Source organism: Chelmon rostratus, chromosome 22 (genome assembly GCF_017976325.1).
Source record: "Chelmon rostratus isolate fCheRos1 chromosome 22, fCheRos1.pri, whole genome shotgun sequence".
Classification (NCBI taxonomy): Eukaryota; Metazoa; Chordata; class Actinopteri; order Chaetodontiformes; family Chaetodontidae; genus Chelmon; species Chelmon rostratus.
Genome location: NC_055679.1, coordinates 2,213,423 through 2,237,000, shown reverse-complemented (window position 1 = coordinate 2,237,000; position 23,578 = coordinate 2,213,423). Strand labels below are relative to the sequence as shown.

General features: G+C 43.0%; 1 protein-coding gene across 1 annotated transcript in view; it reads right to left on the bottom strand.

Annotated features, from left to right (window-relative positions):
- Positions 1-23,578, bottom strand: part of tmtc1 (transmembrane O-mannosyltransferase targeting cadherins 1) — a 133,565-nt gene that overhangs the window by 43,792 nt on the left and 66,195 nt on the right. Inside the window, exons 5-7 of the mRNA XM_041964362.1 lie at positions 11,576-11,657; positions 11,243-11,346; positions 5,281-5,470 (exon numbers count right to left, since the gene is read on the bottom strand). Coding sequence (XP_041820296.1) covers positions 5,281-5,470; positions 11,243-11,346; positions 11,576-11,657 — 376 coding nt within the window. The remainder of the gene's footprint in view (positions 1-5,280; positions 5,471-11,242; positions 11,347-11,575; positions 11,658-23,578) is intronic.

Below are 23,578 nucleotides of genomic sequence, written 5' to 3'. Positions count from 1 at the left end.
CAAACTTCAGGACGACACAACCAGCCCATCCTTTGAGGTAATTTGTATTGAAAACCGACAGGTTCATTTGTTTAGTATTTGCCTAGGATGGGAACTCACAATAAAAGTTAGTATCAAGAGTGCTGTCCCACAGCAAATCACACAGCAATCATTCACAGCAGCCATCTACTCTACTATTGAAGTTAAGATACTGTCAAAGACAGTCATCACATTCCTAGTTTTTAATGCATGAATCATAAAAATCAAATATTGCCAGTGGTTTTACATATCCAGAGATATTAGGGAATAAATATCATTGTATTGTAAAACCTCTAAATGTTGACAGATTTCTATTGTCTCCCAGTTTATATTGTCGTATTGGCTAATCCTAATGTAATCAAGTACAAATTCTACACACATTAACCTTTAAGTCCAAAGGTTGGCTAGGAAAGAGATGAGACACTGTGGGCTGTTATTATATTTCAAACAAATAAAATTATGCTTCAGGGACAATTTCATCCCACCCAAAAAATACAATAGAATAGCTGTCTGAGGGCTTCTAAAGAGCTCATTCTAATTTCCTAGGAGTTTTCTCCAGGCCTCTACCAAGGGGACCCCGCTGGACCGTCCAGGAAAAGAAGACAGAAACTGAATGAACACCTGCCACCCACACTGGAGAGGCCAGCCAGAACAACAGATGGTCTGGCGTCACGCATGCACATACACACATACACAAAATCACTATCATAAACTGACCACTGGCACTGAAACATCATCACACAGGCTCGAACACAGCGACAGTGGCTGCACAGAAGTGGACACAGACATAAACAGTCACAGATAAGATGGGACACACACACAAACACACACATCCACGCAAAACATTACTGCAAAACTCATCCAGCACTCTTCTCCCTTGCCACTTTCAAAATTCAATTCTGTGTGAGTGTGCACGTATGTGTGTTTCCTGAGAGCCAGCAGGTCAAGGACCTTCTTTCTGTAGAGCACTCAGTATGTGTTTTCCACTGAGAGTTGTGGATCAAAATGGAGCTTGATTTAAGACCCTTTAAGGCAGGAAGGAAGTTAGGATAGAGGCACTGAGGTTCTGGGCTCACCCAGAGGTCATCAGCGTCACGTCAATCACACCGTGAGGTCGAGGGAGAGGGCAGGAATGGGCACGCTGAAACACAAATTACTTCCTGAGGTCTCAGTGCGGTCAGCAGCTTGCACTTTATACAGCACTGGACTGCAGGGAGCAAAGGTCGGGATGGACGAGAAAACAGGAAAATACTTGCAGCTGCATGCGATTTGAGGGAGGTGAGTGTGTGCGAGACTGATTTTTAATTCACGAAAAAAAAGAGGAAGTGTGATGACTTTGAAAACCCCATACACACCATACACACACATTTCTTTCTGTCCCTCTCCGACAACATCATCAGTGCTGACAGTATAATTCAACACAAACTATGACACACTTTTCTCCCATCCTGCAGCTCTCACACAGTCATAAAATACAGAACATCTTTGCACAGTGACTCTGTGTTGGTGGTGTTGCCCTCAGCTACAGGCCCACACCTAAAAAGTTGTATAAGTAGCACACAGTGTTCTGAGAAGGAAACTCCAGGAACACCAGCCTGTCGCATCTGAACACAGTCTGCTTTGACACAAATTGATCCTAACATAGGTAAAATCGGCGAGACACTACATCTTATACACTTGAAACTCCAACTTCAGTTTGTCCCTCATGAAAAATATTTCCCGACTTTATGAAGGAGCACTGCAAAAAGCCTCTTAGCCTTGCCTAAGTGTTTAGACTCGTAGTAGATATTGTCATAAAACAGCACATGTGCACTCAGTTACCGTGGTTACGCTTGAGTCACATCATCATCCTTAAATGTTGCTTGGCAGCATTATTCTCAGTGTAAGCTAGCATCTCCGAAATATTTTAGAATGCTATTTTGTGAAATCTGAACATTCAGACTTTTATTTTGAAATTCTGTTTTGAAATGATTGGTTTGTTTCCACCTCCTTCTCCATCCGCTCACCCTCTGCAATGTGTTCTGCTGCGCAATAACTCAACTCCCTCTCTGTATTTCATGGCGCTGCGCTGTGTAGTCACCGTTAGGACACAAAGCCCTAGAAAAGACCCCCACCTCCCACCCAAAAAGCATTGGTACGTGTTTCAACTGATTTACTGCTGTGGAAGAAAAAAACAGAACTTTAAGTTTCCAAATTAGAAATCTGAATTTAAAACACATACTGAATTTAAATTAGGGTTAATAACCTTCACACCATTAGCTGAAGAAAGAGGAAAGCACAGTGAACAAACATTTATCATTGATTCTGTCTGGTTTAGACTGCCTTGGTCTACTTCAATAATTACTTCTGCAGAGAGGTCTACATCTATTGTTTTTTTATTTGGCTTGCTCTCTATTTCCTGTATTTGGGCCTGCTTTGTTAACCCCTTTCTTTGTCCCTCAAATCAAATAAACACAGTAAAATGTAATAATCACGTCATAATATGCTCATTTATCAGTGTGAAGTGATTTTGTAAGGCACTGCTATGACCCGAGCCTTCCATTTATGAGGCAGTGCCAATCACTCCCTCAATAATCATCCTCATTTTGATACGAGCTGTGTTGCATCTTGGGCATCAGTCATCATGGATGAGTTCGGGCTACGTTCAGGCTTTAAATTATGTTGCGTGTGTGTCTTCAGGCGCTGCAGAAAGGAGTCTGCTGCTTCTAAGATCAGCTAAATTCAAAGAACAATTTCCATGTACAAAACACTCCGGGCTGATTCTACTTCCAGAAGCGCAGAACTCTTCTCCTCCACTGAAGCTCTGGTGGATGAAAAGGAAATTATTTTGAATATTTTGACTTCTCGGAGTGCAAGGCTGACAAGCATGACAGAGTCGTGACTTTTTCATTGTGAGAAGAACTTATCAAATATGAATGCAGATCCAGAACAGGCCGAGGAGACGGCAGCAGCAGCACCTGGCAGCACTTAGTGTGACTAAATGATATTTAGCCAAGAAACATTCAGTTCGAAGAATGTTTTCACCCTAAAGCTGCTGCGGAGTTCAATAAAGACTCCTTCAACCGAATACCATCTGAATTGGAAGATGGAGATAAGCAGGGAGGCATTGTGGGAAAAAGGAATAAGACTGTTAAGCGTTACGGGAGGACACGAGGAATTACAAAAAAAGCTGGTGCTGATTGAGAGAGTGAAAACCTCTTCCCTGCAGACAACACGCCTTTCAGTAAAGCACACTGCATATATCCAAAGGAAAAAACAGAGCATGGTCTGCGTCTCACGGTGGATGAGACGAGCCTGGCTTAAAAATAGAAAGTAATGAGGAGGAGACGTATATAAGCTGTGTATTTGTACTTGCTTGTGTCTCATGCCTCATAACCTCGGACTAGAAGAGGATATATAACATTTGTGTGGGTGTTTGAAATGAATGCACAGCCGAGTTTAATATTTTATTTGTTAATAACCAGTAAATTCAACCTAAAATACACCATCAGAAGTGAACAATGCCATAACTTTTTATTTTAACTGGAAATGAGAGGGACTGTGTAGTTGAAGCACGGTGCATTTCCTATGTTTTTAACATGGAGAGGCTTGACGAGGCTGACCTTTTCAGCACACTTGCCTTTAATGAAGCACTAATTAAGAGTCCCATTGGGATCTGAAAAAGCACTGATTAATAGCTCCTTAAAAAGGCATTGTGCTCTTTAGTGGAACACTCAAAAAGACTGAGCGGAAAGAGAATGAGCTGTTATTACTCTACAATCAAGTCAAAGACTGTCTCTGGGAAACTGTCACAATGATCACTGGGCACTGGGGCTTACACTATCAAAAGGCACGTGAACTGAGAGGTCAGCGGGGTCATGCACATTAAAAAACTGTGAGGGACTGCGCTGATGTGCTCCAGGCACCAGTGAGACGATGAGGCTGAGCATAGACTCAATGAGACCAGCAATTAACGGCAACATTTTGCACCATTGACCAATAGCAAGGGAGAGCCAGAGATTCCAAAATGGAGACAGCTAGTAGGGCTGTCTGTGGAGATTCTCATTCATCCAGGTCATGGTGCTTCTAAGCTTTGACTTGTTTGTAGTTCAAGAAGATGTTTCGCCTCTCATGCAAAAAGCTTCTTCAGTTCTAACTGACTGGTGGGAAGTCTCAGGTATTTATCCTCCTGCAGGGTCATGGACCTGTCTGGCTATCATGTGAGTCATTAAGGTCACATGGGCCAGTGTGTTAATGGGTCAATAGACTAACAAAGGGTGGGTCCTGGTGTGAAGGGGTGGGGTGGTTCAAAAAAACGCACTGGCACCACAGATCATCTCTGTCTGGCTGCGGTGCTCCATGTTGTGGTTGTCTGTTCCCATATGTTTCCATTAGCCCAATCTGTTTCTATCACAGCTGCTTTCATTGTGAGGTCCTTTTTACAGCCTGCCATGCTGTTGTACAACGACACAGATAAAAAGAAAGTGTAGCCATTCAACATGATGATGACATGCAGGTCTGGGTCTTCCAGCCTGATGATCATCTTTTAGGGTGGAGCCCCTGAAGCTGTTCTAGCTAATTAGCTGCGGTGCACCATTTATTTAAGCCTCCTCTGCTGGAGTACTAGCTGCTCCACCAAAGAGAAGTAGTCCAACGACTAGTCCTTACATCACCAAGCTTTGAAGACCACATATTTTGCAAAGACATTTGTGGTGACCGGGCCTTTATACACCTGACGATGAAGGCCTATACGACACACGGAATACTGCACGGCAGTTTAAAATGACTTAATAACTCTGGTTTTAAAACGAAATGATCACAGCCACAATGACTTTACCTGCTGGATCGACAATCACAAGGTGCTGATGCACTGCTTTCGCTCCACGGCTGGTGGAGCATGAATTAAATGTTTCTGGTGTTGCACGAGGAGAGGTCAGAAGGAGACCAAAGTAACAATTCATCCTCTGGGAACCATGAATATCCACAGAAAGTTCCATGGAAGTCAGTTAGTCAATTAGTGCATAACACTTGGATGCTAGGAGAGAGGTCATGGACGTGGTCATGGTTATAGAGGAGTTATCATGGACCAAACTTCTGGTTCTGTTGAAATTTTGGCCTGATGACGGCGTTCGAGAGTTAGGAATCCTTGATGGTGAAGTTTGTAGCTTTAGCTTTGTCACCTGCTCACCTGTTGTAGACGCATGATGTAATGCGAACAGACAAGTATCAGAGTTCGTGCATTCTCAGCCACTTTCCATCTACTTGTCACTTTCTTGCTCTCACCTGCAGGGAGAAGATGCAGCGCAGGCAGAGAGCGACCATCACCACGGCCAGCAGCACGGTGGCCACATTCCGCACGTCGCCCGGCGACTCCACCAGGGGAATGCTCCCCACCTGCCAGTCGTAGCACAGCACGATGGGGGCCAGCAGCAGCCAGGCGTTGAAGGACAGCAGGTAGGAATAGGTCAAAATCCTGGAGGGGGTAGAGAGAGGAGGATGTGGAGAAAGAGAAAAGATGGACGTGGGGCAGTTAAAGATGGAACAGAGGAGGGAAGGAAATCAAATCACAACTTCATCCTGTTTCTCTCAACACTTAAGTGTTTGTCACTCTACCAGAGGATAAATGAACAAGGTTAAATATTGATCGGGAGTAATTTTCTAACCTGACCTTTAGAGCCCAGTCAAATAAGCCCATGCCAGGTCCAGAGTGTACTGAATGCTAACAGCCTGAGTCGTGTTGCCGCTGCTTTTGCTGTGTTTGCTTAGTTGTGATTGTCTTTTTCCTCCCCTTTTCTCTACATTCCTCTCGGTGGATTCGAGACCTGCATGACTGTCTAGAGTACTGATCTGTCCACAGCATGGCAGCTATCTGCTTCAGATAAAACAGCAGGGGCAGGGTCAGACAGAGAGGCACGTGGTCTGGTCCCACAAACAGGACAAGAGGGGCCAGAGAAGGAGGAAAAAAGGAGGATTGAACATATGGCGGAAAGAGATAGAGCATGGGCAATGTGGGGGTTTTCAGCACGCCCAACAGCAAAAACACACACACAAACTGTGATGTTCCACTGATCGCATTAATGCTAGCACCTAAAAGCCACTACAGTAACGCCTTGAAGAAGCAAAGACTGCTGAAAACCCTCACTCTAACTGAAACAAACAGGTATTCTTGGGGTTAAGTACACCTGAGTCCAATTCAGACTCAGGCGAGGTGGAGGAACTTGAACATTACCTGCACTGGTCAGTGATTTTAATTGCATCAAATGTTTCATTTCCCCACCACAGTCATAATTATAGCATCAATGACCAACTGTCATACTGTCACACCCTTGTATTTTAAAGCGGGTCGGGAACAGCTCCCGGTCCTACTTTGCCAGCTCAGCATGAAATATGACTTTTGTGTGAAAATGGAGGAAGTCAAAATTGTTTTGCTAATCTGTTAAAGCCAATTTATAGACCTATTTTAACTAAATGGAAAAATTACAGCCCCCAACAGAGCAAGACTCCTTAAAAGCTCATCAAATGGCAACCCTGTCTCCTAGAAATTATATATATATATATAGACTTTAATATAAAACTAATTTCTAACAGCAAATACATTAGGTTTTCTATGAACATAATGAGGAAATGTTAATTAACATATTAGTTTTTGCTCATACAGTGACTGCCTGCAGCATTATTAAACTTTTTTATGGTTATATTTGGCATGCACAGTTCTTGGTGTTAAGGTTCAGGAAAGATCATGGTCTGGTTTCATTCAGGAAAAGTCCACAGCCAGCAGATTCACAGCAGGTTTATTCAAATTTAACCAAAACCACGATCTTTCCCTAACCTTACCCACAGGCGAGGGTCAGGATATGAACCCTGGACATCAGTGTGATGGCGCTCACGTCCATCCTGACCACGTCCCTTTCACCCCGGTGCAGTTAATAAATGCATCAATTCATTCAAATGTTGCCGCTGAATGTAAAAACATAGTGTCTCAATTATGCTCAACATACTTCCTCCTGCCACAAAGAATACGGTGGTAATGCACCAGTTTGTCGACCACCGGAGGAAGCAAGAGGTTTACATTGTTTTGGCAGTTGTGGGCGGAAAGATTTTGACACATAAACAGCATTTTCAAATTTACCCACAGTAATGCGGACATGTCCTGAAACTATAATTGGTTTTCGCAAGAACTGCAGTACAAGAATAAACACATTCATTAAGATCGAGTCAGACAGCTCAGTGGCTGAGGGACATGTCATTACTGCCCAGACCGGTGAAGAGGAATGGATTGTGGCTTGAATGCAATGTACTGTAGGAGAAATGTCTTTTACTGACACTGGAGCATGCATTGTGTTCCACTGTTATCCCTCTCTCACCACATGAACACAGGGCTGTGGCCACCTTTAAAACCAGGGGAAAACTGCTATGGACTCTGTAAATGAGGTGCTTAGTTCGTCCTGAGATTTCATCTTTTCATCAGCGCTGTGATGCTCGTGTCATCTTGCGTGCATCAGGTGACATCGCAGTGAAAGCACCACACAAACAAAAGGAGTAGTCAAGATAAAGTAGCCTGGATGTCCCAATACAGCCAGCAGAGGTTGAAAAATGGATGCATATCTGAAGTGCTGACGCCAGATTGTCTGGGTTTAAAGATGGCTCCTGGCGTCAGATGTGAATGTCACCTTGATCTTATTTCTGGCCAGCCACTGACCCCTGCTCAGTGAGGTTGACCTAAAAGTCTGCGAATGCCAGAAAAACAAACAGAAAAGCGACGAATATGGACAACCAATTATTCCAGCCATATGTTATGGCTCAGCATGCCATTCCAAAACACTGGGCATTAATCCACTGCCATAACAGCATCCACTCTACTGGTTTTGGGTTTTCCACCAGATTTTGGAGCTTGGCTGGAGGCATTTGCTGCCATTTAGCCACAAGACTATTAAGAGGTCCAACAGTGATGGCGGTGATGAGGCCTGGCTCACAGTTCGCATCGCTCTCCCGAAGGTGGCGGATGGGGTTGAAGGCAGGCCTCTGTGCAGACCAGCCAATTTCTTTAACATTAAAAGGGGAGAACCATTTCTTTACGGACTTGACTTTGTGCAAGGGGGTACTGTCATGCTAACAGGAACAGAGGTACACACAGTAACAGGAAAGGGACATGCACAAACTAGTGCCATGAAGTTTAAAGCACATTATTTTGATCAAATACCATCGCATGCTACAGCATTAAGGTTTCCCTTAACCATGATTTCCAGACCAAAAGTACAGACACTATCTGGCTAGGGTTGTCGTTGTTGCTGATGCACCTTTGGCCATAAAGAATGTGCCTGGATGTTAGACATCTTGTTTGAATTAGCAAGTCATTCTTCCCCCTGCCATTATTATTCCGTTCCTACAACTGACTTCCATCAAATCTGGGTTCCACTCTGAGTCGATTCTCGCCTGTGACTCCAGCCAAACGGGGCTACAACACAAAAGACACTGAGCTAAAGTCCTCATCGATTCTTACGGAGGCTGTGCCGGGCTGAATTCTGAATAGTCAGGCTGCGAAGACCAGCCACAGGTTAGCTATTGATTTCCACCAGAACAATCTAAAGGAAGAGTCACAAGCTCAGCTGAGCCGAGAAGCCGTCTGCCGACAGGCCGCAAGGAGGGGGCACCGGCTGAATCCCTTCTGAACATGACAATGAAAACATGTCAGGAAAATGAAAAGGAGCTAGCAGTGCTCCTTCCTCTTCCCGATCCCTCTGCTGTGTCCCTTTGTTCCCCTGACTTGTGCCCAGATTGGCTATTAAAGAGACTGACGGCTAGAGACACGGGAGACAAAGTCTGAAATAAACACAGGCTCGGGTCAATAGGCATACAAAGACTTGCAGAGGACTTGCGGAGGTTGTCGTAAGCTCACACACTCACACACACACACACACAGAGATAAGGCAGCCCTCCAAGGTGGTGCTGACAGGCCGTTTAGCATGCAGCAAAATGTTCTCCACCTGCCGTCATCTGATGGGTCTGGCCCATAAATTCAATTCCACCCTTTGCAAAGCCCTCTAACCGCAAATTATCGCATACACACAAGCACACCCACATACACACACACTCACATGTCGGCAGAGGCTCACAGACAGCAGAAGAAACAGAAGGAAGAAGGAAAAGAGTAGTGAGGGATCGGGGGAGCAGAAATAGAAAATGAGTCATTTGTCAGGTGGCACATGGGCATTTCGCCTCCCGGAGCCTCATGGGAAGAAGATCTGGGCTTCAGGTGTGAAGCTTTCAGCTGTTCTACACCTCCTCACATGCAGAGAGAACAGAGTGTGCACATCCCCAAAACTTCTACAGGTGCTGAATCCAAAACCAAGCTGAGGACAAAAGATGAAAAAACTACACACTGATAGCTTTCAGGCAGTATGAGTAGCATTCAGTTACTGTATAAAGAGAGACAGAGACACATTAATCACTCCTGAGGTCCTGATCTGCATGATAGAGTCAATCTACAGCAGATAACACTGTGTGATACTCCTGTATAGTGATCAAAATAGTGTGTCTATGAAATGGGGAAAGATAAAGAAAATATTACATGGGAACGTATTAAATCTAATACAGTTACATCAAAGACTGAGTAAAATGAAATACAAACACATAAATCATGCAAAACGGAAACAACGATCGAAGAAAACATACATAGAAAAACAGCGCACAGAATAAGATCCCTCCATTATAAAAATGATTTGAAAGAACTGTTCAATATTTGCATATTTTGAACTTTGATCTTAATCTTAAGTCTCAGTCTTCTCGACAGTATTTATCAGAGTTACAGACTGGACTGGACCTCTTATACTTGCTATTTGTTTGAAATGATAAAAAGCTGCCTTGGTGTGGCTGGTGAAAGTTAGTGTCCACTAAAACACCACATTTTCTAACAGGGGCCTTCGTCTTTACAGCTCTGGAATCAAATTAAACTATGACCTTCAGTCTTTTCTCATTGTTGCCAGACACAGTTATTTCTGTCTTGTCATTATTTAATTGAACATCATTGAAACTTTAAAATCCATCTGTTGACTTGTTCTAAGTCGTGGCTCAGTGGGGATCACAGTCAGCTAAGTAAATTAGGGTGTCATCTGCATAGCTATGATAAGCAATCAAATTGTCTTGCATGATTTATCCGAGATTAAGCCTATATAGGTTGAACGGCAGGGGCCCTGGAACAAACCCTGGGGAAAGCTGAGACCGTTAAGTCAGGATTAGCTTTGAAAAGCTATTTCATATTTCTACCTGCACAGTCAGTGTTGAATGGCCGAGACAAGAGCAGGATGGATGGAGCGAGGACACGCTGACAGAGCGAGCAGTGATGAGGGAATACTGGAGGCTCAGACAGACATCAGGGAGCAGAAATAATGAGAGGAGAAAATGAAGGCGAGCAGGACGGACAAAGTGAGGGATATGAGAATCCGCAATAAATTTCCCAGGTGGCCAGAGGAGAGAAGAGCTATTTTTCACCGCTGCTGTGCTAATGATAGATTATGTGCCGTTTCACCGATGAGAGGGCCATCGGACCTCGCTACTGTCAGGCACCCCCGATCCTTAATACTAACTTGATATTATCTCATTACCAACTCCTATCCAGGTACAAATTTGATTGGAGTCTGCAGCCATGCCAGTGGCGATGTGAGGCACAGTGGTGCTTTGAGCAAAATGCTAATGTTAGCAAACTAACTTTTAGTTTATCATGTTAGCATGCTAAGATATTAGCAATAAACACAAAGTATAGCTGAGGCTGACCGCAAGTCATTCGGACACATCGTCTGGGAATTTTGAGTCAATCCATCACGTTAATTAATAATTGATTGACTGGCCCTATAGGAAAGGTATGAGGATCACCAAAGTCATTATGATCATTCCTCTGGGGATCATGAATTTCTCAGATTTGAAGGCAATCCATCCAATAGCTATAAATATATTTCAGTCTGGGCCAAAGCGGTGGACTGACCAATGGACATTGAAATCTCTAAAACCACGATGAGCACAGCCTACAACCAATAAACAGTTAGCTGATCAAACAATTGTTCAAGAACCTGTGTTATTTATTGGTTACTGTTATTGATTATTATTATATTAATAATAATTAGTAATAACAATTAATGATAGTGATAAAACCCAAAATAACACCAGACTAACGACTACTAATAGCATATTTTTTAAAATCCAAATACAGGTTGTGTGTGTGTGTGTGTGTGTGTGTGTGTGAGATACTGACCTGGTAAGCAGGTGAGGTGAGAAGGAGGCGGGGTTGTCCTGTTCAGAGAAGAGAGGCATGGATCCTCCCATCAGCCACAGCCGGACCGACATGATGATCACCACCTGGAGGAAGGTGGGGGCGACACCTGTCAGTACGATTAACAGCTTCCTGTTTATGGCCTCTAAATAACCTCTGACAGGCCGTTTACAGTGTCGCAGTGCACACTTAAATATGGATGCCAATATTGAAGGAAGTCTTACATAAAGTGGTAAATTGGTAAGCAGCTGATTAAAGCATGCACATCCAGCTGTATGGTACTTTTCAATGTTGAGAAAAAGAAGAAACCCTTACATAGCCAGAGAGGAGGCAGGCTCGTTTGATGAAGGGGCTGCAGATGTGAAGGAGGTCCCCGAGTCTGGAGTCAGACAGGTGGCTGAGGGACACACAGACAGTCGGACAGTCAGTCACACTTGAACTGTGGGCTTTCTATTCTCACAGGTAATATGACACCTTTGAGACCACAGAGAAAACATGTGACAGGGCGCACAGGCCTCCAGTCTGGACTTTTCTTTTGCTTTTTTTTTGTTGCTGTCACATTGGCCGTCTCCTTCACCGTCACTGTGACCACACAATATTCTGAGCCCTGAAAGCATGTTCCACAGAGCCTGTCTCATATTAAGGGGACAGTTCGGCAGGAATTTTACTTTTTCCAACTTCAGTAGAGATCAACTGTGGCTAGCATTAGGAGTGTTTCTCAACACAAAGTACATTGAAAATTGGAAAAAATAACTCATCCCTCCGAGCGTAGCTTTCTAAAACCACATGTGTCTGCAACTGCAACTCATTAAATATGTCAAATGCAACATGTTTACTGAGGCCAGCCTTCCATCCCTGCAAAAATTGCATTCAATACTTGAGATTAGCCGCGACTTGAGCCCACAGAGGTCCAGCAATTGAGCTAAACTTCCTGTTCAATTACTTTTTTTTATTACACATCATTCAAACGCTTAAAAAGGCATTCACGAGTTTGACCATGAAAGCTGAAAAAAAGAACAATTTCTGCTCAAACTAAACAATTTCTTTTAAAAAGAATCACGGCGGCTGCCAGGCAGAGTCGAGGCAGTCGAGGCAGAGCTTCTTTTACAGAGAAGCGGGGCAATAAGAGAATGCTGCAGTGCTAACGGACATCATTTCTACAAAGGCAGCACTGAATTCCAATTAGCAGTGCTGTCTGTCTAAAAGATCTGGCTTTCACTGCTTTGATATGTGAATTTTCAAAGCTACCTGAGCACCAAAGAGGCCAAACTATCAGAACTAACTATCAGAAGCAGAAGCATTCAAGGTCCCAAGGGGAAGAGTCGGGAAAAACACGGAAAAACACAAGGCACGGGGAAAACGTGCTTTTCTTTAAGGATTATGCTGCTGACCTCATGTTTGTGAAGCAGCGTTCCAGTAGGTGCAGCCACATCTTTAGACGTTTTGACTGCAGCTCATCGACTGAGCGAGCATTTGAAGCTGCCAATCAATGACTGAAGAGGGCAAACAGGCGCAAACGTTTCGATTCAGTTCAAACTTTTCTGTTTCCTGCTGTGCCCTGGAGGCCTACATGTTAATCGACCATGCACCGGCCGCAGACGTTAGCTGCATTCCTCATTATTCTCTCTCTCTCTCGCTGTCTCCTGTCGTCTCTACACAGCCAATAAAGGTATTAAATGCACAAAATAAATCTGTTTCCTCCAGCTGTTTTAAATGCCTGTATATAGCTTTTATGGGTTGGTTTATTTGACAGGTGCGTCTGCAGAAAAATGTTTTGTCTAATGGAGCACACTGAAGAGACTTTACCCGGGGCTGTAACTCGCCATTATTTTTATTATCAATTAAATTGTCCATTCACAAGCATGCCCTCTTCATCAAAACTCTTGACTTGTGACCTCTCAGCAGCTTTGTCACTAACAAACATCCGCAATTTAACATTTAAAATTTATGTGTCTGCTTTCCTGAAATTGGAAATAACAAAGTCTACAAGGTCACCGTCCGTTCACTCATATTTCTATCGATCCAACCATCAAGGTCATTTTTGAGCTCTCCCCCCAGACCACACGGTCCCATCCATTAGCCCGAGGTGGAAAGCTCCGGCTGCAGGAAACAGGCAGCGAGAGAATAAGATGAGAGGGAGGGGATGAGACAGATAGGTAGTGAAAGGAAAGCATGGAGAATCCATTCAACACCCCATCACTTTGAGATGTTCCCCTTGTGCAGAGCTTTCAAAGCACTGTGGAGACGGTGAGAGAGGAGATCTCACAGGAATTCTGTCTGCCTCACATTCTGTCTCGTCTGTTTCATCTCCGCCTTTTGCTCTCTACTCCCTTTTTCTCCTCTTCTATATTTGTCTTTGACAAAGTCTTTGTCTGTTCTGCTGAGGTCTGCAGCGCCAAGAGAGAATGACAAAGAAGAGCCAGACTCTGCAGACGCTGCATTCGTTCCCTAAAACAGGAGGGCTGCTTCCCCCGCTGATTACCTCTGAACTTGTGTCTAGAGAAATGCAGCGCGCTTGATATTCTTAATGGGCTTAAAAGTCACAAAACATGTGACGTGTACCTAAAAAGAAAATCCAGTTAAAAGCAATGATGATGGATTTTTCAACCTATATACTAGTCACAAGCAAGGATACATAAATATAGTGACATTAATGAGTAAAGGAAGGAGTTACGGGTTTTTAGATGATTGAGACATGGATTTGCGATGCAGTATCAGTAAATAGTTCCTACGATTTTGTATTTTTATTGTAATTTTTCATGACAATTCTAAATTCGATCAAAGCTATTTGTGAAAATGCGACTACTTTGTCGTGGCAACAACAAACGGGGGGGAACGAGACCCTGAAAGCCGGACTACTGAGGTAGACTAACATCAACTGACTCGCGATCAAAGCACAGCACAACAGAGGAGCATCAGACTCTGTTTGCTGTTTGAGCTGAGAAATGTCAGACATCAAATGCCTGAGGGGCTAAATAATCCTCCCTTCAAGCAAACATGTATCACTCTGCGCTTTCATCCTCTCACAAAGTCAAACGACTGGTGTCACACAGTGTACTATATACTGTTCCTCCAGAACGGAAAAATCACTTCTGTTGGTTTAATGCAGCGGCTCCCAATTACAGAGGCTATTTGGAGTAGATTGTGAGAGTGTGAGCCCCCCTCATAAAATAAATTGCTGCATAAAATGCTCAAATGTAGTCACAAAGTGATCATTAGCAGCAAATGTCACTTCACAGGATGCAGCGCGTTGCCTGTTCAGGTTCAGACAGGTGGTTAACAGGGAAAATAATGGAGTTAAAGCACTTCCTTGTTGAAAAATATAAGGTCAACTGGTCAGAGTGGGCGCAGATGAACCTCGCTCCTGCCAGCAAATCCACTCATCACAGCCTCCTCTGGAAGTCACTGTGAGGTTTCATCATTTTAAGTGCTGTGTGACCACTTCATCAAATCCAGGTAACAGTCCACTTACTCAGTGATTCTCCATCGAAGCTATTTGGATTTAGCTTTCAACATCTGTAAGTTCCTAGCTATGAAAAACTAAAAGCAAAAATGTATTTATGGGTGGTAGAAAGCGTCAGCCTGATTAATGTTCACGACCTAGAGCTCCAACCTGACAACGAGGTGAGCAGACTGTTAAATGCATCCGGCAGAATGAAACAACTGACGTAGCTTCTGACAGCATCGTCATGAGCCAACACCAACACAATGAGCTGATTGCTTCACCAGAGAGGACATCACTCTGATGGTCTTGTTGAACTGTGATATAATGTTTACCATGACAACAAGAGCGACATCGACTAAAAGTTGATGCAATCGTTGCCTACTTTTAATTTATGCGGAAATATAATTAAAAATGTATCATAATAAAGTAGAAATGAGCACATCTTGTGACACCTTGGCTCATCCACAGAGAATCAACGCCCTGATATCTACATGTATCATTCATGTTCTTGCTTTTGCAGCTTTAATCACACATTTACAGCATCTCAAATAGAAAGACCGTAGTAAATTAGAGTTGCAAGGCCCCTTTAACTGGTGTATCGCTTTAATAACGCGTTGCTGAGCTGAAACTGATGAAAAGCCGTGTGGTGCCTGACAGAGGCTGTAATGTGAGCGCATCTCTTCTAGGTTGGATGATTAAAAATCCACCTCCGCGAGGCTGAGAGAGGCTGCGGTGAAGACGCCGCTCCGCAAGCCTGGAAATGCAAAGCAACACTCGATGTCCTTGAGAAAAACCACTCAGACGGAGCAACACTGAGGAGATTGGTTTCACGCTGGAAGGTGAAAGAATGAGACTCCCTCGTACCCACCACACACACACACACACACACACACACACACACACACACACACACACACACACTCAGAGGGGTGAGAGAGAGGGGAACAAACAGATGTTGTCGGTGTCTTCGGGCCCAGTGCTCGAGTTTTCCCATAGGATCATGGGAAAGAAGATTCTGTGTATCTACATAACAGGATGCTAATTTACTGTGACAACTGTGACCGTGGCAACAACGGAGGATGAATGGAGGGTAGGAGGTGTGTGTTTGGGGGGGTGGGGGGAGGTGTTGTGGGAGGCAGGAGAAAATTGAGTTTGGTTGATTGTTTTGAGGAAAGGTCATGAAATGAAAAGTAGGGAGTGAGGGAAAACACACACACACATACACACACACACACAAACACACACACACACACACACAGTCATTTGAAGTGTGATAGCATCTTATTGGTGGATTAAGTCTGGTAATTCTGGCTGCTCAGCTTCTCTATTCACCTCATTTAAAGCCCTCCATGCTCCACTCACAGCTGAAATGTTCTACATTCCTCCCTCTGAGTGGCATTTCCTCTCTTCCTCCTCTTCCTCCTCCTCTTCCCCCTCTTCCTAACTGCGTGCCACAGTTATTTACCCTCACCCAGCCACCGTGGCTGAAACACGACAGGGTTGCTGCACAACACTCCAGGCCAAAGCGGAGTCGCTGGGTGAGTGGAGTGGACACTCGAGTGGCCTCTCTACACACACACGGCAGAGCGGCTCAGCTTCAGCACTTCTACACCATGATAATGATGAGATGAATGATGTAATCATCCCCAAACGGCTCTATCATATTAATGAAGAAACATCTGATTAAACTGTGGCAGTCATGGTTACATTTAATAATACATGATGTTCTTGAATTACTGGATTCTTTTAATAGCACAGATGATGTTCACTTTCTACAAATTTGTATTATGGAGGGATAGAAATATCAAAAAATGTTGTGTTCAAAATGAAAAGGGTTAGGCAATGTATGGGATGGAGCCTGAGGCGAAGATTAGAAAGACTAAAGCTTTGTAGTCTTTCCCTTTTGCCATGTCCAAATTCAATTATACCATCCACACTGGGAAGGTGAGTTTTTCACCCTGTCCTGCTCCACTAGGTACCCCACCATCTTACCTAACAATTCCCCTTTACATTGTAAAGACAGCTTCAAGGTATATGGGAGTGGAAGACTGCTGACCTACTGCTTTCTTGGGTCAGAAGATGCTCAAACAGCAGCAACATGCCACCACTCCAAATCAGCATAGAAGTAAAACAAGAGAGGCACACCACTGGTCAAAGTGGTATCATGTTTGTGTGGATTCACTTTATATGTTCACAAAATTTCTGAAACTTGCTTAAACTTTCTGCAAGATGTAATGGAAATATACATAACTGTAGACACGGACACACATTCGCCACACGCCACCAGACAAAAGCTTAAGTTACACGGGTACACATATGCACATAAAGATTGCAATAAACGCCACAATCATACGGTCGATTTCCATGATGACAATAATTACCAGTTTCCCAGGCACACCGCTGAGAAGTCACTGCACAGGATGTCATTCAATAGAGGCGAAAGCCACAGTGCTGGAATCAGCTCCAGAGTCTCCACATTACGCCCCCTGTTGCAGTGACATGTAGTGAACTACAACAAGATAATCAGTTTGTTTATGTAGCCACAGTCACTGTATATGTTTGAGTGATGGACAGGCGTGAGGGGGGGGCACTCCAGCGGCGCTTCAGGCTCAGCGCCCTCGTCGGTTCCGGCTGAGCAGCTCCGCTTCCTGCACCAGTCTGCCGCTGCTGAACTGGGACTGCTAATTGAGGACAGGGGCTCTGAGAGAAGGTCTCAAATTTGACTTTTACTGCTTTTATTATTTTTTTTTACTTGTTCAATTTTGCCATTTTGCTTATTATAATTTTCAGTTAACTTTATAAGAAATGCTGCTGGGAGTTCTTTGCACTTCTCCGAAGGTTGAAAAGATCTCTTTTGCAGCCTTTAATTAAACATTAAAGGCATTTTAAGAAGTCTTGTGGTGGAGTTTGTGTTATTCTACATTTTGCATAGTTCTTTTTAGTCCAAATGAATATTGGTTCCAAATATCATTTATTAATCTCCTTGATTACTAACAATCAGAGTCTGCCCTGAGAAAACTATATTTATTGACTCCTAGTTTTTCTGTTTTTTTGGCTGCAGCAGCTGAACAAACAGGAAAGTCTGCCCCTCACTGAGTGATGGAGTTACGCCATTGGTTCCAAATGAGCAGGTTTGTCATCAAATCCATTGAAAAAGTAAACAACTTGTTCCAGTCAGCCAATAAAACTCTAACCAAAAAGACTGAAACTGTACTGGAGGAAACAAAATCATGTTGGACCTGGAAGCTCGCAGCATGAGAGATAATCTCATGTTCTGCTGCAGTCCTAAAACTGCAGCCGAGAACCCGAAGACAAAGATTAAAGACTTCATAAAAACTCACCTTAAACTTCCACCCTACGCTGCCAACAACTAGGCTAGGAAGGAGAGAGACAGGCCGGTGGCGCAGTGATGGTCAGCTCTGAACTCTTCAGGATTTGTAAACTTCTCACTGCTTCTCATTTCTTTTTGTGTTTCCCCTCGCTCGGCACAAGCACACCTCTGCACACACTGCTCTGATCTCTGAAAGGCTTGTGCACGCACACACTCTGCCACACACACTTCAGACGTGCCCTGCTTTTTTTTTTTTTTTTTTACATTTTCTTCAGATAGGATTCAGACTGCTGTGTGTGTGTGTTTTTCTAACAATCCCTCTTTCTCTCTCATCTTCCTCTGTGTCTCTGTCTCTCTCACAGTTGATGTCAGACCATGCAACGTCTTATGATGTGTGATGTAGTGTGAAGGGCTGCTCCAGGGCAGTCACAGAGCTGAAACGCTTCACAGTTCTCTGACGCTGACAAAACCGACACACTGGCTGCATACTATCTGTGTGTGTGTGTGTGTGTGTGTGTGTGTGTGTGTGTGTGTACGTGTCAGGCTCAAGGTGCCCTTCTTTGTCATTACCTCAGTGTGAAAAGCCTCAGCTTACACCTTACTGAACGCTTCCATCTGAACCTGGACACTTCAGGTCCTGGAGCTGTGGTCACTCTGCTAACAAAACTTTCACCGAGGTTTCAGTCTTTGCACTTTCAGAAATATGAGAAATATCCACAACATAATGAGTATAGCTGAATCAAAACTGGAAGCCATTGTTGCGTTACTCACAGGGAAGCCACTTGAGAGATTGTACATACAGGATCTTTCGACACTGCTGACTGTTAATGTTTCAAACAACATATTTTTACCATTTAATGACAAACACACTGTTGTGGTGCTTGCAGATATTGACTTCTCTCTCAGAAGCGAAGGCAGGAAGAGCTGTAATGATGCACAACAACAACAAAAACAGCACCTGACCTCGACACTGTCGGCTTTGGTTTGCATCACGTCTCCTTCCCACAGTCAATGCTGTGTTTTTATAAATGAACACAATGCTACCCTGACCTTAACCAGGTAGGTTTACATGCCTAATGTTTACAAATGTTCTGGGAAATTATGAAGAAATTACAGGAAATTAAAGGGCAATGCATAAGATGGAAAATAAAACCCACTGAATAATAAGTCTAAAAATCAAGTTAATAATAGAGTACATACAGTAGAATGCATAGAATCAAGTCAAATACAACATTTCACAGAAGCGCAGCAGTGCATGAGTATGAGGGGAAGTCAGGCTGGAAAATCATGGTTAAAAGTTAAAATGAAGAGAGAAGTTTTTAGCTTTCTTTTGAAAATATTCAGCGAGCTGCTTCCCTGATATCTGTCGGCAGTGTGTTCCAGAGCTTTTGGGTGTAATGGACAAAGGCTGCAGCACCGATTTTCTTTCTCCTGTTGCTGGAAACCTCCAGCAGACCAGCAGCAGATGATCACAGCGTTCTTGAAGGCAAATAATAAACGAGGCTCGGTCCCAGTCCATTCAGGGCTTTGTATACAAGGAGGAGGACGTTAAAATCAACTCTGAGTGTAACAGGAAGGCAGTGCAGAGCAGCTGAAACTGGACTCATGTGCTCTCTCCTCTTGGTTCTTGGTTAACAGCCGAGCTGCAGAGTTTGAATGAGCTGAAGTCTCTCAGTGTTTGCTTTCTGGAGGCCGGTTAATAATGTGTTACAGTGATCGAGTCGACTTGAAATAAATGCATGAATCAGTTTTTCAGCATCTTTTTAAATTAAAAATGGTCGTACTTTAAGTTTGTATGGTGGAAAAATGAGTTTCCATCCCCTTGTTAATGTGTTAATGAGTCTGGGATAACACCAAGATACATAACCTCACATTGAAACCAGGGAGTTAATTTCTCCAGATTACTAAGAAGAACTGAGACCTTATTTTCATTTGATTTAGTCTGAGGTCGCTGATTATTTTAGTAGGAGCTGTGTCAGTGCTGTGGTGTGTTCTTAAGCCTGACTCAAATTCCTCCAGGATATTAAAAACAATGCTGCAGCTACAGGGCCAGCACATGAGGTGGACGAGCTGGACTCAGTGACAGTCCTGCTCTTTTCAACCATTGCACTAACCCATACTGTCAGTTCTGGAGCCTCTGCTGTCTCCCAGTGTCTTAAAATAACTCCACAGACTTTTATTAGACCCACAAAAATAACAGAAAAATGCACACTTGGATATGTTTGGTATTTGGGGCCGGTACCCCAGTAAAGATTTCTCTGGATTTAATGGGATTTCTACACCAAACCAACGACCAAACACACATTATTGTTTAACTCTGTGGAGTCTGAATGGTGTGTGGTTTGAACTTTCTTCTTGCTCCTTTCATATATTTGCCACATCTGGCCTCAGTTTTAGACCATTTATCACATTCACTTTCTTGTCCATGGTCCCTCTTCCATGCCATTTTTACATGAGCAGACTCATTAGTCAGAGTGACTTGTTCTATTAAATTATGAGGCTTTGCAGTCTTCTCATGTCAGTTCTAGATAGTATATAATGGTGCTATCGGCCACATTTTACGACTTGGGCAGAATACAACATCTTATCTGTAAGCTCCTCCAGAAATGTCTCGTTCCTACCAGGTTAAATCACTCTTTTTATGACAAGAATGCACTGTCCTCACATAATCGCTATCAGTGCTTTACCATGGAAACGCCACTGCTTCCAGTACAGTGTGTATTCCTTTACAGATTGTGGGGTTGTGCCACAGTGAAGAACTGGGTGTGTAATATTACAGCAGTTTGAGATAGAACTCAGACAGGACTGAATGGTGAACACGGCGGTTGTTTAAGATCCATCCAGGCTGATTTATCCTCTGCCACATCCCAATATCTTGCTTTTTTAGCCATTTCAAAAAAGAAATGGTGCAATCAGTCCTCTCTACTTATGGGCACATAACTCACTCAATTTAGTCTTCGGCCATCTCCCCGTCCATAGAAAATGTTTGACGGCGTCATTTAAGTGCTTTAAAATAGCAGATGGCATTTTGAATGGGTTCAAATTTAACATTGCCATTTCCCCTGCATCCTGACCAAGTTTGATGCCGTCACATGTCATTCCCCCGCAGTCCTTTGCCCCCTCTCTCAACTCTTCTAATAGCAACTGCCGGCATCTCAAAGAAAATCCTGAACAGTAACAGACTTAATGAGCAGCGCTGGCGCTTCCCTCGAGAGAGGTTAAAAAAGGCTGACACGACTCCATTTGTCATCATTGCAGGCTTCGGTTCTTTAAAGTCATAAAATGAAAGTTAAAGCCAGGCTGAGATAAGGTGAGGTTAAGGTTCTTCCTTATCAAAGACTGCCTCAGCATCAAGGGAGATAGCACTTATTGAAGAGTTTTCAGACCGGCTCAACCACAACAATCCAATATTATCAGTCGAGAATCTGTTTCTTCATAAATTCCACTTGGTTGGGGTGATTGATGCTTGGCAGCACCCCCTGCAGACGTGTGGCAAAGATTTTGGCCAGAATTTTGCAGTCAAAATGAAGCAAGCTAAAAAAGGGTCTAAAATTAGAGGTTTCACTGCATCTCCACCTGTTTTAGGAATCAGTGAAATGAAAGCTTCTTTAAAAGTTGGGACTTCACATTCCTACCTGAACATCTCCTGATAAACCTTTTGCAGTATCAGGGCAAGGATATCTATAAACTCTTTTTATAATTCTACTGGGAGTCCATCAGGTGATTTCCCATTTTCCACTGAGAACGCTGCCTTCCTTATTTCAGTAATCCCTCCTCTCCAGGCTTCAGTGTGTACATCTGCTTTGAGGGAAACTCTTCCATCTCTTCTTGTGTAATATTAGTAGATACTGCCGATATGCATGTGTGTAAAATGATGTTTAAGTTGTTGTAGTATTGCTGAAATACCACTTTTACATGTGCCTATGGCTGAAATGATTTGTCCCAGGTTTAATTACTGGTATTTTATTAGAACATTAGAATTAGAAAGTTTTCTGGCCAATAATTTACTCAATTTCCTCTCACACTTCATAAAAACTCATTTTAATCTACACGGTGCATATTCTGCTTTTTTGTTATAGATCTCAATGGAAATTTCCGCTTTCAGAGCTGTTGATCTTGCCCATCAAAAAAGTGCTTGTGCAGTTTAAGTTCTTATCCTTGATTTCTAGTTTTTTAACCTGAGATTCTCTTGTTTTTAGCAACCTGTGCTACACATTTCCCACTTGTTTATGCTTTTCAGGCTTCTCAAACTGTTTTGCAAAGGACAAACCTAGCATTAGTGTGGTACTCATTCTCCTCTCTGTGCCTGTAGTTCTACTGGCACATGATATTGCCAGATATTGCTTCTCTATCAGGGAAGCAACTATTAAAAAGAAATCTAGAATATATTTTGTGGTTCTATGTCTATGTCTCTTAGCCCCACATCTCTCCTCCACATGCTCAGTGCCTCTCTCTCCTTAGTCAGTGAAGGAGCTCTGCATGACCTCTTAATTAGGAAATGATCAATAACTTGGATAAAGTCACCTGCTAAAATAATTTGAACCTCTTGACAGAAATGTGGGTCATAACACCATTATTGGGTGCATGAATACTCCATAATACCACAGGCAATCCCTCTATTATGGCTTCAGTTCATACAATTATCCTCTCTGTATCTTTAGCTTGTTTTTAAAGGTTTTTTTGTTCATTAAAAACCAGTGCACCGTTACATATCTGGCTGATTTTTTAAGACATCATATGGCAATATTTTCCTTCTTTCAACTGGACTTTTTTTTATTAGCAGCCCGTCTATAGGCCAAATTCTTTGTGTTTTTGCTTTCAAATTGATCCTAAATTAAGAGGAGTTTGTTAATTTTTCTGTAGCACATACAATAGATATAAATTCAGGTGGGTTCACCAACTAGAATAGGGTTCAAACAAACAGTATGTCCTCTTTTTTCAATGCTTAAATGCAGTAAAAACATCTTTTTTGTGTATTCACAATTCATTTATTTCATCAAAACAGCCACAAAATTGGCTTACAACCATTACATTGTAACAACAATTAGAACAGGGGTTCTTTCACTAACCGGTCTGACGAGAAACCAGTGCTTGCAAAGGTTCCTAGGTGTGTGTTGAATATGCACAAACCGGCATTAGAGGAATGCATGCACAATTCTGCTGCAATGTGGATTAAAGCAGTATGCTGCCAATTTGCGACAATCGGCATTAAGAGGTTAAGCACATCACCTATAAGCACCTCTCCTCTACAATCAGAAATAGAAAGGTAAAGTGAAAAGGAGCAGTCCAAACCAAAGGTTTTAAAAATTCATGATTCACTTTAAATGCACTGCAGTTTCTCCTGATTAAAAATGTTCTGCCGTTGCCAAGGCTTGAAATGCACTTTTTAATCTTTTTATAATCAACTCCTCCTTCCAATCCCCCGCATTTTGCGTCATGATCAGGGTTGTGTGCACTGGAGCGTGCACGCACCCTCCCAAAATCACACTCATCCGCCTGCCAGCTTAGGTCAAATGTGCATTGCATAAAACCCAGGAAAGGA